An 11935-nucleotide genomic window follows, 5' to 3' on the forward strand; every position below is an offset into this window, starting at 1 on the left:
ATTGTGAGTCTCTCCCTGTCAAGTGGATTGTAGCAGCTCGAGGAGGTGGCTCACCACCTTCTCAATGACCAGTAGGGATGGGCTGTAAATTTTGGCCCAATCAATGTGACACCTATATGTCTAAATGAATAAAATTGACCAGACTATACCGAGCTTTTTGGAGTCCCTGTTACAGTGGTGTCACTGGTGTTGGGATCCCTGTTACAGTGGGTGTCACTGGCGTTGGGATCCCTGTTACAGTGGGTGTCACTGGCGTTGGGATCCCTGTTACAGTGGGTGTCACTGGCGTTGGGATCCCTGTTACAGTGGGTGTCACTGGCGTTGGGATCCCTGTTACAGTGGTGTCACTGGCGTTGGGATCCCTGTTACAGTGATATCACTGGCGTTGGGATCCCTGTTACAGTGATGTCACTGGCGTTGGGATCCCTGTTACAGTGGTGTCACTGGCGTTGGGATCCCTGTTACAGTGGTGTCACTGGCGTTGGGATCCCTGTTACAGTGATGTTTGTACAGAATAACACCACCTAATAATTCAGTTATTTTTCCTGAACTTTATAGATGTGGATTTGTTAAAGCTGCAATTTTGAAAGTAAAAGTTATGGGTCAACACAAAATCATGTTCTGATTTGATGCTGAGTTCCATGTAAGTGGAAAGAATAGCTATACACATATGAACATCAGCATTTAGCCAATAATGTGAGCAAGGACCAATTAAGAGTGACGTGGGATCTGAGAGTTAGATAAAAGTAGAATTCATACTGTCTCTTTGCAGATGTTAGTGTGAGAATGAAGCTCTCTGAAGGCTATCATGTTTCCTTACTGCGTTAAATCTGCTCATCTCCATCTGTCTGTTTGTTTTTATAGGTTTTTGCTATCTGAATGAAGAGGAATGGATCTGAGATTTCTTGTTTGGAGTGTTGGGTTTTTAATTTCAACAGAGCTTCCTATGTTGGTGAATTGATCAGACAGCCTAAGGATCAGTTTAATATTTAATTTTATTGCTCAGGGTTTTGGTAAAGTACTTATTTGTCAGGTTCTGGTAGTACTTGTAGGATGTTTTAATGAGGAGATTGTGCCCAAAAAAGGATTCCAGGAAAATTCCAAAAGGGTGCCCTGTCGCTGACCATTCACCATGACACTGGGAAAAGGAAAAAAACTCACACACATTCGAGCATTCCAATCTCCAGCACACCAAGGTTCCTTCCTTCAAGTTACCACCACCAAAAAGTGACTTACAATCTCTTCGACATATTTCTGTAGTTAAAGCCATAAAGATTCTGTGCATGTATTGCTTCAAATTGAGCTTTGCCAATTCTAGATTGTTCTTTTGGCCTGTCTTAATAGCCAATCTGATGTGTAATTCTGATTGAACAATGCCTCCCTCACTAAGAATCTCTGTCAGCACTAGATCTTAGTGAGAGAATACGACATTGTGGTGGATGTTGATGGAATGTCTTGGCACAGGCAGGAGGTAAAACTTGTCAACAGCCAAGCAAGTCTATTCAAGTATAAGCCAAATTGGAAATCTAAATGTGATTGCTACTTCCTTATTACTGTGAGAACCTTTGCAAATGTTGAATATTAATAAGCTGAAAATGACCAGCAAACTAGCAGAGAAATGTCTGAAGAGTTTGTGTGGCATTCCTTCCAGTTCTAACCTTCAGATATTTAGTCATTTTAAATATCTGAACAAGAACATAATCCTGTAACATTGTTGGAAATATTTATTGACAGTAAATCTTCAATGGTTTACCAGTTTGAGATCTAAGGCACTTAAACATATTTATTTACACCATAGAAATTTTATTTATGCTTTTTATTCTTTATTGCTTTAACATTAGAATAAACTTGAACTGGGTACTTGAAGGTGACTGAATTTCAGCACCATAACAGAATACATTTGCTGGTATAAACGGGATTAATTATCTGCATAATGTGCAGGACAGCACTGCATTGGCTGCAATGAATGGGGGTTTAGTGGGTCTCAGGGTGTTAATCAGAAAAGATGATGTCAGGATCTGGCTCATGCTGCACAAGTGAGGGCATCCATTCACATTTCCCATCTCCGGTCATGCTGCCTGTTCTGCCAATGGACTGGGAAGTGGGGAAAAAAAGAATGAAGAAGTTATATGTACAGGAATCCTTAGTGTTCTGAATTAGCAATTGGACAGTCACCACGTGTAGAAAAGACCAGGGAGGTGCTGCTGCTGTAGTCAGGAAATTATATAACTACTTTAAAAAGTGGGAGTTCTAAAATAGGATCACTGCAGGTGGTTGGGGAAATTACATTGAGATGTTCTTGAATATCAAATGATCTCCATTTCCCAAAGTCGGCTTTGATTTCAATCAGTGTTCCTCCCATCAGTGATTTTTATTTTGCTGGATTTTTTTTTTGGTTTTTCAGCACTGAAATGTCTGCAGTATTTAACCTTCTTTTGATTACCCATGCAACCTAAACTGGGCAAATTATACTGAAATTTAATTGACTTGATGTTTCTGGCATCATTTTTTCTATTACCTTTTTTTCCAAAGCTTAAAGGTTCAATTTGTAATATTACTGTACTAGAAGTGTATGGTACATATACCATTTACATATACATATACCATTAACACTCCATTTTGTGACGTGTGCATCTGGTCAACTCACCCACACAAACTGGTGCTATTGTTTGTTGTTGGATTTATTCTTCAGACCTCCTTGTCTGTCCCTAACAATTCATTCATTCTACATCTTCAACATGCTGCCCTTTATAGAAAACCAACTGATTTCCTCTGGAAGCTGGTGTCTACAATTAAGTGGCTAATCCGCCTGGCCAGTTTTGGACTTGGGAAAAGTTCAAAATTCAATCCCAATAATTCCTTTTTCCATTTGCTGCTGCAGCTTCCACTCTCAATCTCTAACAGCAATGAAAACTGACACAGGATGTGATATTTGACTACTTGGTACAAGTCTCACCGATTAGCTTTAGAGAATTAAATTCACTAAGCTCATTACACAGTAGATTAAAAAGGAAGTAAATGCTGCATACGCACACTCCTGTTGCAGGATTGTACTTGAGCCATAAATTAATGATTTGTGAGAAATGTTATTGATTGTAATGAAACCAGGAGATTATTGTCTGTGAATTATCTTTCCTTAGAATGGCACTCTTCAATGACCTTGATTACTGACTTGTGTTTTGGCTCTCCTTCTGTTGAGGGAGAATGATTGTTATTAAAATTTCATGAACAAACTCCAGTTAAATCTTTAATGTGTAACAATAAAAAATTATGATCAGCTGTTTTCATCAAGTTTATTATGTTTCACTCAATGTTTTTGTAGCTATTGTTAAATTTCATTGATTTGTCAGAAATGTATGAAAACTCCAATGACGTTGTACTAGAGGCGCCCAGGTCTCCTCTCCTCCAACTGCCATGTACTGTTTCTTCTTGAGAATTGAGGTAAATTGAAACCAGTTGCCTGAAGATATGTGCATCTACTCCTCCATTTCAGTGGCCTCACTGCATTTTGTAATAAAATTAATGCAAACGGGGAAGCTAAAGTAAAATTAACTGAAGCTTCGAGATGCCCTTTAGCTGTGTTGCAACAGATTGTAGTACAAGGAGGACTGTCACCCAGTACAAATCCACCCACTCCCCTTGAGTGGTACAAATCTTGCACATGTTCTTCATAATATAAACTGCTGACGCACAGGAAAGAAGCAAGTACCATTTCCAGCAGAGTCTCCAACAAAACCTGCCCAATTTTATTTACTTCCTGAATGTCAACCTTTACATTAAAGTAGTGCTAGGATGGGTTGATTATGGCAGCATCTATACATCCTCCTATGCAAGGCCTGGCTCCTTATTTACTAATAGTTTTTCTTTGTCCAGTTGTGGACAATTTTGTTAAAGCCATAAATAATTGTGGCAGCGTGTGAAGGGAGTTTATTACCAGTCAGAAGGAGATTTTGGTGTGTCCTATTAGGTCAGTCAAGACACAAATGAAGATTGAAAGTGTGAAGAAAGAGACGTACAGGAGCTCTGTTAAGAGTGTGTATTGTTATTAACTTGAGCAGAGCTCTGCAGTGGCCACTGCTCCTTTGGAATTGACCATCTCTACCTTATCATCCCAGTTGGTGTATACTGGCCCCACTTTGGGAAGCTCTGGTCTGCCATGACACCAATTTGCTGTTGAGTTACAGGCTCCTGTCCGTGAATGGTGTCCTGAGAGCTGCTGATCAGCTGTTTATATCATGTTTGCAACAGTTGCAAAGTGTTTCCTGCAATTTGTTCAGGTTGCATTTTAGTATCTGTCACCACCTTTCTATGGAATAGTGTTGACCAGAGAAATCTCTTACAAAGATAAGGGGATTGACCAGGGCAACATCAAATAAAGAGGAGAAACACTCTAGAAAATTAATTGAAGTATGGTACATCTATCATTAACAATCCATTTTGTGATGTGTGCATCTGGTCAACTCACCCACTCAAACTGTTGTTAGATTTTATTCTTCAGACCTCCTTGTCTGTCCCTAACAATTCATTCATTCTACATCTTCAACATGCTGCCCTTTATAGAAAACCAACTGATTTCCGCTGGAAGCTGGTGTCTACAATTAAGTGACTAATCCGCCTGGCCAGTTTTGGACTTGGGAACAAGTTCAAAATTCAATCCCAATAATTCCTTTTTCCATTTGCTGCTGCAGCTTCCACTCTCAATCTCTAACAGCAATGAAAACTGACACAGGATGTGATATTTGACTACTTGGTACAAGTCTCACCGATTAGCTTTAGAGAATTAAATTCACTAAGCTCATTACACAGTAGATTAAAAAGGAAGTAAATGCTGCATACGCACACTCCTGTTGCAGGATTGTACTTGAGCCATAAATTAATGATTTGCGAGAAATGTTATTGATTGTAATGAAACCAGGAGATTATTGTCTGTGAATTATCTTTCCTTAGAATGGCACTCTTCAATGACCTTGATTACTGACTTGTGTTTTGGCTCTCCTTCTGTTGAGGGAGAATGATTGTTATTAAAATTTCATGAACAAACTCCAGTTAAATCTTTAATGTGTAATTATAAAAAATTATGATCAGCTGTTTTCATCAAGTTTATTATGTTTCACTCAATGTTTTTGTAGCTATTGTTAAATTTCATTGATTTGTCAGAAACGTATTAAAACTCCAATGACGTTGGATTAAATTAGATTTTCTGGACTATTTTCTGAGCCGGGGTGGGAAAGGGATGCTGTACACTCCAAAATGGATCTTATTTGTCTCCTTTTTTGTAGTTGTCTAATTTTTCTTCATCTTGATGCATTGTTGTAGCCTTGACCAATTTACATAGTTTATGGCTAAGACAAGTACAGACCATATTTCAATGGTTCTGGAGTAGACTGCTATGCAGAACTACCCAGAAATATACTTCACTCATACTCGTCATGTGTTTCCACTGACTTTCTTATCGCTCCTCAGTCATGTATCTGGACATAGTGTTCCCTTCCAAATCATTTACATCTCCTCTTGCCTGATCTTTTATTGATTCAACCCTTTGCTCACCATATTGTTAAAGGAAAACATTTGACACTGATCAGGGAGGGAATTTGGTACCTGGACAACTCTCAGCTGGCAATTGTACAAAAAAGTGAAAAATACATAAAATGACAGTCGGAAAATAGAACATTTTGTTGTACATTTTACAGCTGGAGGTGTAGTTGCTTTAGTTTCAAATTCTTAAAATCTACTTTGATTTCTATTTCAGATACTCGTTAAATCACTTGTTTATAAAGCAATGTTTTCTCTTTGCAATCACTATTAACTGATCTTAGTCATGTGCAGTTTGTGTGTTGATGGAACAGTGGTACCAGGTTTATTTGGGGGGGGGGGGGAAGAGCGTTGCTCCTTCGGCAGATGAAGTGCCTGATGCCCCAGTCTAACACCAGCACATTCAGGAACGTGTGCAGTAACTTTGTAAACTATTTGTTTGTCATGTTTTTCTCTGCTGTCCTGTTGTGGTGGTTCACTGTGGGAGCTGCAGGAATAGTTGGATAGAGTTCAGATACTTCCCAAAGGGGTATGTTACTTCTGCAATTATAATTACTGATATAAAAATAAGTGAACTCACATCAGTGTGTAATTGTTTCAGCCAAGAGCTGAGTCAACAAGAATGGAAACTATGTGGAGGAAATGCATAGTTTTTTTTGTATTAGCTAAAAATGTATGCAAGGAAAAAAACAGGACTGTAAGACAATGGTAGAAAATACAGGCACTAGATAAGATGGTGTGAAGACAGGCCTGTATAAACAGTAGGTATAAACATGTTTCCCACTTTTACAGAAACACAGGAACAAACCCCAATGAAAAGGGCTTAGTGATAAGATGCTGAGAGGGGTGGCACAGATGGAGGGAGTAAATAATGGTAAGGCAAGGATGTGCCCACAGCAGGATGAGGTCAAATGGCCTTAAGACACGAGATAAAGAGGAGTAATGGGTACCGGTCTTAGGGAGGTGGAGGATGTAAACGGGGGAAAAACAATGAAATAAGAAAAAAAAACATAGGAACCAAATTATATAAACATCGAGTATTTGTTGAATTCAGTGTGTTTTGTCCCTGCCTTGTGGACATCACACCCACTTGCAAGTGTGAAATAAATGACACCATTGATTCAGATCGTGTCTCGGACTGAAATTATTGCAGTGAGTGAGCTGTGTGTCTCACACTAGTGAACAAGATGGGTGTGTGTGTACAGTGACCGTGAGACTAGTGATCAGGGGTGTGTGTGTACAGTGACAGTGAGAGTAGTGAACAAGGTGTGTGTGTACAGTGACAGACTAGTGAGCAGGGGTGTGTGTGTACAGTGACAGTGAGAGTAGTGAGCAGGGTGTGTGTGTGTTAGTGAGCAGGGTGTGTGTGTGTTAGTGAGCAGGGTGTGTGTGTGTGTGTTAGTGAGCAGGGTGTGTGTGTGTGTGTTAGTGAGCAGGGTGTGTGTGTGTGTGTGTGTGTGTGTGTGTTAGTGAGCAGGGTGTGTGTGTGTTAGTGAGCAGGGTGTGTATGTGTGTGTGTGTTAGTGATCAGGGGTGTGTGTGTACAGTGAGTGTGTTAGTGAGCAGGGTGTGTGTGTGTGTGTTAGTGAGCAGGGTGTGTGTGTGTGTGTGTGTTAGTGAGCAGGGTGTGTGTGTGTGTGTGTGTTAGTGAGCAGGGTGTGTGTGTGTGTGTGTGTTAGTGAGCAGGGTGTGTGTACAGTGACGGGTATTTTTAAAGCCGAGCCGGGATGATCTGGTCAGGGCTGGAGCCCGGGGACAGACTCTAATCCAATCCGCCTAAACTAATCCTTTAATGGGTTTTCGGGCAGGATTTAGCGCGGGGCCGGGGCCGGGAGGAGGCGGCGGGATGGAGGAGTGGGGCTGGAGCGGGAGCAGCACCGACTCCCCGAGCAGCAGCAGCAGCAGCGACGGGGAGTCCGGGCCCCCGGGGGACAGCCCGGAGCCGGGCCCAGGCCCAGGCCCGGAGGCTCCTCTCCGCCTGAATGTGGGCGGTATGCGGTTCGTGCTGGGCCGGCAGCAGGCAGCCCTGTTCCCGGGCAGCCGCCTGGGGAAGCTGGCGGTGTGCCGGCGCCTGGAGCACGGCCTGGGGCTCGCCGATGATTACTCCGCCGACAGCGACGAGTTCTTCTTCGACCGGGACCCCGCGGTGTTCCGGGAGGTTTGGCAGCTTTACCGGAGCGGGCGGCCGGGCCCGGGCCTGGGGCTGGGGCTGGGGCCGGGCCTCTGCTCCCGCCGGCACCGCTCCGAGCTGCGTTACTGGGGGGTACCGAGAGCCCGGGCCCCGCGCTGCTGCCGCCTCCTGCTGCGGGAGAGGCGCCAGCGGGAGGCCGAGGAGGAGCAGCTCCGCCGGCAGCTGCAGGCCGTGCTGGGCCTGGGCCTGGGCCCGGGCGAGTCCCCGGGCTCGGGTCCCTGGCTGTCCCGCCTCCGGGGCCGCCTCTGGCAGCTCCTGGAGAGGCCGCCGTGCTCGGTGCCGGGCCGCCTGCTCTGGGTGTCGGGCTGCCTGACCGTGCTGCTGTCCATCACGGTGCTGATCCTGGGCACGGTCCCGGAGCTGAGCGGGAGGCCGGGGCCTACCCTGTGGCTCCTGGAGGCGGCCTGTAGCTGCGCCCTCAGCGCCCAGCTGCTGCTCCGCCTGCTCTCGGCCCCGGAGCCGCGCCGCTTCCTGCTCCGGCCCCTCAACCTCACCCACCTGCTGGCGCTGCTGCCCTTCTACAGCGAGCTGGCGGCCGGCTCCCCGGGGCCTGGGCAGCACAGCCGCCTGCTCCGGGCCGCCCGCCCGCTCCGGGTGCTCCGGGTACTCACCCTGGCCCGTTACTCCACCGGCCTCCGGGCGTTCGGCTTCACCCTGCGCCGCTGCTCACAGCAGGCCTGCTGCCTCCTGCTCTTCATGGCCCTGGGCATCTTCACCTTCTCCGCCCTGGTTCACCAGGCCGAGCACCACCTCCCCGGAACCAACTTCAGCAGCATCCCCGCGGCCTGGTGGTGGGCGGCGGTGAGAGCCGGGGCCGAGCGGCGCTGCGACAGGGGGCGGGGCGTAGCTGCGAGGGGGCGGGGTGACGCTGCGAGGGGGCGGGGCATCACTGCGAGGGGGCGGGGTGACGCTGCGAGGGGGCGGGGCAGGTGTGGAGCGTCACCGGGGGTGGGCGGGGACAGGGTGGTGTTGCGAAAAGAGGGCGGTCATTACTAGGAAGGGGCGGAGCGTCGCTGGTAGGGGGCGGGGTCTCACTGGGAGGGCGGTGATAAGGATGGTGCATCACGGAGAGGGTGGAGACGAGAGGGTGGAGACAGGAGGGAGGGGGCGGGGCGGGTTTGGGAGGTGGGTGAAAGGCTGGAGTCATACAGCACAGAAACAGACCCTTCGGCCTATCCAGTCCATACCGACCATAGCCCCAAACTATAATAGTCTCACCTGGTCCCTATCTCCAAACATTTGTTATTAATGAATTTATCCAAACGTCCTTCAGACGTTGTAACTGAAGCCACATCCACCCTCCGCCTTCTCTGGCACGGTCATGCCATGCGCACACAATCCCGGAATGGGCGTGGCGAAAAGCTGAGGTCACGGCGAGCGGAGGCCGGATGTGCGTCACAGGAGGGCGGAGCACTGTTGTGGGTGTGGGGTGAGGCTTGTGCGTCATAAAGGCGCCGGGCCGGTGAGCGTCACGGAGAGGGCGGGGTTAGGAGATGGACCCGGAAGCTCAGAGGCGGCTTTGGAAGGACAGGGAGTGAGTGCATTGGACTGTCCTTCATCCCGAACTGGGGGCCGGGGGAGATATATAGGTCAGCCCAGGGCTGAGCCCCTGCCCCATTGACTATGTCTGCGGCTAATTGCTGAAGGTGAAGCTGTGATAGGGTCAGGGTCATGGGGTGACTGTCCCTGGGAAAAGGAGAGAAGCAGGTGATGGTAGCTCACCTCCCCAGAGGTTCAAAGTTTGTTTCAGATTTCCAACACACTCACTGTTTTGTTCTTGTAAATGCCCTGATGTTTTTATCCAGTTATAAAGTCCGATCAAACTCTCTGATATATAAGTCACAGAAACAAATAGAGAGAACGCTGGAGAAACTCAGCAAGTCTGACATCATCTGCGGAGAGAGAAACCATTACCATTTTGAGTCCAGTGTAACTTCTTCCGAACATTTTATATATGCTTTCATACAAGAAGCTTGTCTGCCGTGGGGAGATAGTCTAGGATAAAGATGAGTCACAGAGTACTTCCTGGAGGTATCCTCTGTCTGAAAGCGTGGGTTCGTGTTTCCTCTGCTGGGGAAAGGGCGTCAGCCATTAGCTATGAGCATTGAATATGGGGTGAAATGAACCAGGTACACGGGAGAATAGGGATTAACCTTCAAGAACTGTTACGGGTTTTCTATTTATAGTTGGTGTGAGTGATCTTATTGATCCATTTCCACTGCCTTTTTTCCAGGTTAGCATTTCAACAGTGGGTTATGGAGACATCACTCCTGAGTCGCTGCTGGGTCGAGTCTTTGCGTTTGCCTGTATTTTCTTTGGGATCATACTCAACGGCATGCCCATTTCCATGCTTTTTAACAAGTTCTCAGACTATTATGCTAAACTGAAGGCGCTGGAACGGGCTTCAGTGCTGAAAGAAAGGGGAGGAATTGCTCTGAAAGACCGGGCTCGGAGAAAGCTGGTCCAGTGTTGTGAAAACCCGGCCTCCAGGGACTGAGAGACGCGAAGATGTGAAATCCAGTGGGAAATCAGGAAACATCGACATCTTTATGTTCAGATTGCACGTGTCATCTGCTGACCCTCGAGTTTCTTCCTTTAGCAATCCTGATCAGTGAGTTTGTGGATATCTGTGGTTATAGTGACCATATACAAAAAAACTGGATCCTGGCCCGGCGCCTCACATTCACCAGAGAAGTGCATCCCTTTATCAGTTAATGAAGTTAACTCATTTCAGACAAAGGTACCAAACGCAACATGCTCGTGAACTCTCCGGCTGAGGGGCTCGGGATTGCTACTTCTCTGTTGAAATCAACTTGTTAACATTCTGATCTGGTTCTAAAATAATTGACAACAAGTATGAGTTGCCTATCCACAGGGAAGTCACCATTTCATGGAAAGTACTTGCATTCCCATTTCGGATGATGTAGAAATAAAATTGTTGAATTCGGGTTTTCGGACCCTGAAGCAATATCACTGAGCTGCTTCCCATTGGGAATAGTAGGTGGGCAGATTAGATGGTTAGAGCGTAGATATTTCTTAACAATAAACTCTGAACCTAGTGTTTCTATGTATACAACTGGAGACAGTAATCAGTGTTAACATGCAAGAAACCACAGCAAGTCGTGGGCAAAGCCCAGACCATCACGGGGGCCAATCTTCCATCCGTGGATTCCCGCAGAAAGGCTGCCAACATCAACTCCTGCGTCCTCTTCCGTCAGGCAGGAGCTAGAAGCCTGAACACGTGGACGCTCTAGCCTCAAATAATGCCGTCCTTGCTAACGGTGATCTCACCTACTACACACCCTGTGCAATATAACCTATATGACTCTAAGTATTTTTAATCTGTACATCCTTGCTTACTATGACCTACTTGTTACTGCTCGTAAACAAAGGTCTTCACCATAGTTTGGTAAACGTGACAATAAATCAGTTAAAACAATAAATAGTTCTACACTGATAGTATTAACGTGCAATAAATGAAGTTATACACAAGTCTAAGCTTGAAGATAGTTCTTGACTTTGCCCTCTCCTTGACCAGTTTGCCTTGAACCCAAACTCTCAAGTGTGGCCCTGAAACCACATGATAAAACAAGGACCTAGACCTCTCCTGTTGAACTACCAGTTCCAGTAAAATAAAACCACTTGAACAAGCAAATACTAACTTCAGAAATGGTTCTCATTCTGGCTCATATCTCGGGATTTTTCTTTAGTCCAAATTCTTCCAATGTGTAAACTACAACAAAATATTTTGTTTCTCACAGTCAGTGTAAACAGCTAGTTTGATTGGAGACCACTGAAATCTAGAATCTTCAACATTTAGAAATGAACAGTGACCAAACACAATGCAGTCCACCGTATAGAATGGAAAGAAGCGGTTCCTCCAATCACAGCTTCTGTCTCTCCCATGCTGTATTCTGATAGGTTTACCTACGTACCCTATCAGCAACAAACGTGAAAAGGAAGCAACCTCTGATTGGAGGAGCAGAAGACCATTAGGAACCAGTGACAACAGGATAGGACATTGCTAAATAGAGACAGTAATGCAGATACGGGAGCTCAAAGTTGAAAATTGTGGCGCTGAAAAAGCACAGCAAGTCAGGCAGCAGTTGCTAGCAGCAACCAATTCTAAACAAGGTCAGGATCAGGCTACAGTTTTCACTCCAAACCAAGACCAGAATCTACCATGACCTTTAGTCAAAGCTGTGCCTTTAG

At 45.8% G+C, this 11935-nt stretch overlaps 2 protein-coding genes across 2 annotated transcripts in view; both read left to right on the top strand.

The window, feature by feature from the left end:
- The window catches only part of LOC132829062 (very low-density lipoprotein receptor-like), a 60289-nt gene extending 55258 nt beyond the window's left edge, over positions 1–5031 (top strand). The window contains exon 13 of the mRNA XM_060846353.1: positions 865–5031. Within this exon, the coding sequence (XP_060702336.1) occupies positions 865–883 (19 nt within the window). The 3' untranslated portion in view covers positions 884–5031. The remainder of the gene's footprint in view (positions 1–864) is intronic.
- A 2347-nt stretch (positions 5032–7378) lies between these two features.
- On the top strand, positions 7379–11215 carry LOC132829243 (potassium voltage-gated channel subfamily V member 2-like). The gene is made up of 2 exons (XM_060846614.1): positions 7379–8524; positions 9957–11215. Exons 1-2 carry the CDS (start codon positions 7379–7381, stop codon positions 10218–10220), a joined length of 1410 nt encoding a protein of 469 aa, XP_060702597.1. The 3' UTR covers positions 10221–11215.
- The last annotated feature ends 720 nt before the right edge of the window (positions 11216–11935 follow it).

This window comes from Hemiscyllium ocellatum, chromosome 28 (genome assembly GCF_020745735.1).
Source record: "Hemiscyllium ocellatum isolate sHemOce1 chromosome 28, sHemOce1.pat.X.cur, whole genome shotgun sequence".
NCBI lineage: Eukaryota > Metazoa > Chordata > Chondrichthyes > Orectolobiformes > Hemiscylliidae > Hemiscyllium > Hemiscyllium ocellatum.

What these genes read in the sequence shown, in the direction of transcription:
- LOC132829243 (XM_060846614.1), top strand. Translation starts at nt 7,379, where the DNA reads ATGGAGGAGTGGGGCTGGAGCGGGAGCAGCACCGACTCCCCGAGCAGC. An exon ending in CGGCCTGGTGGTGGGCGGCG is followed by an intron (nt 8,525 to 9,956) that starts GTGAGAGCCGGG and finishes CCTTTTTTCCAG; the next exon opens with GTTAGCATTTCAACAGTGGG.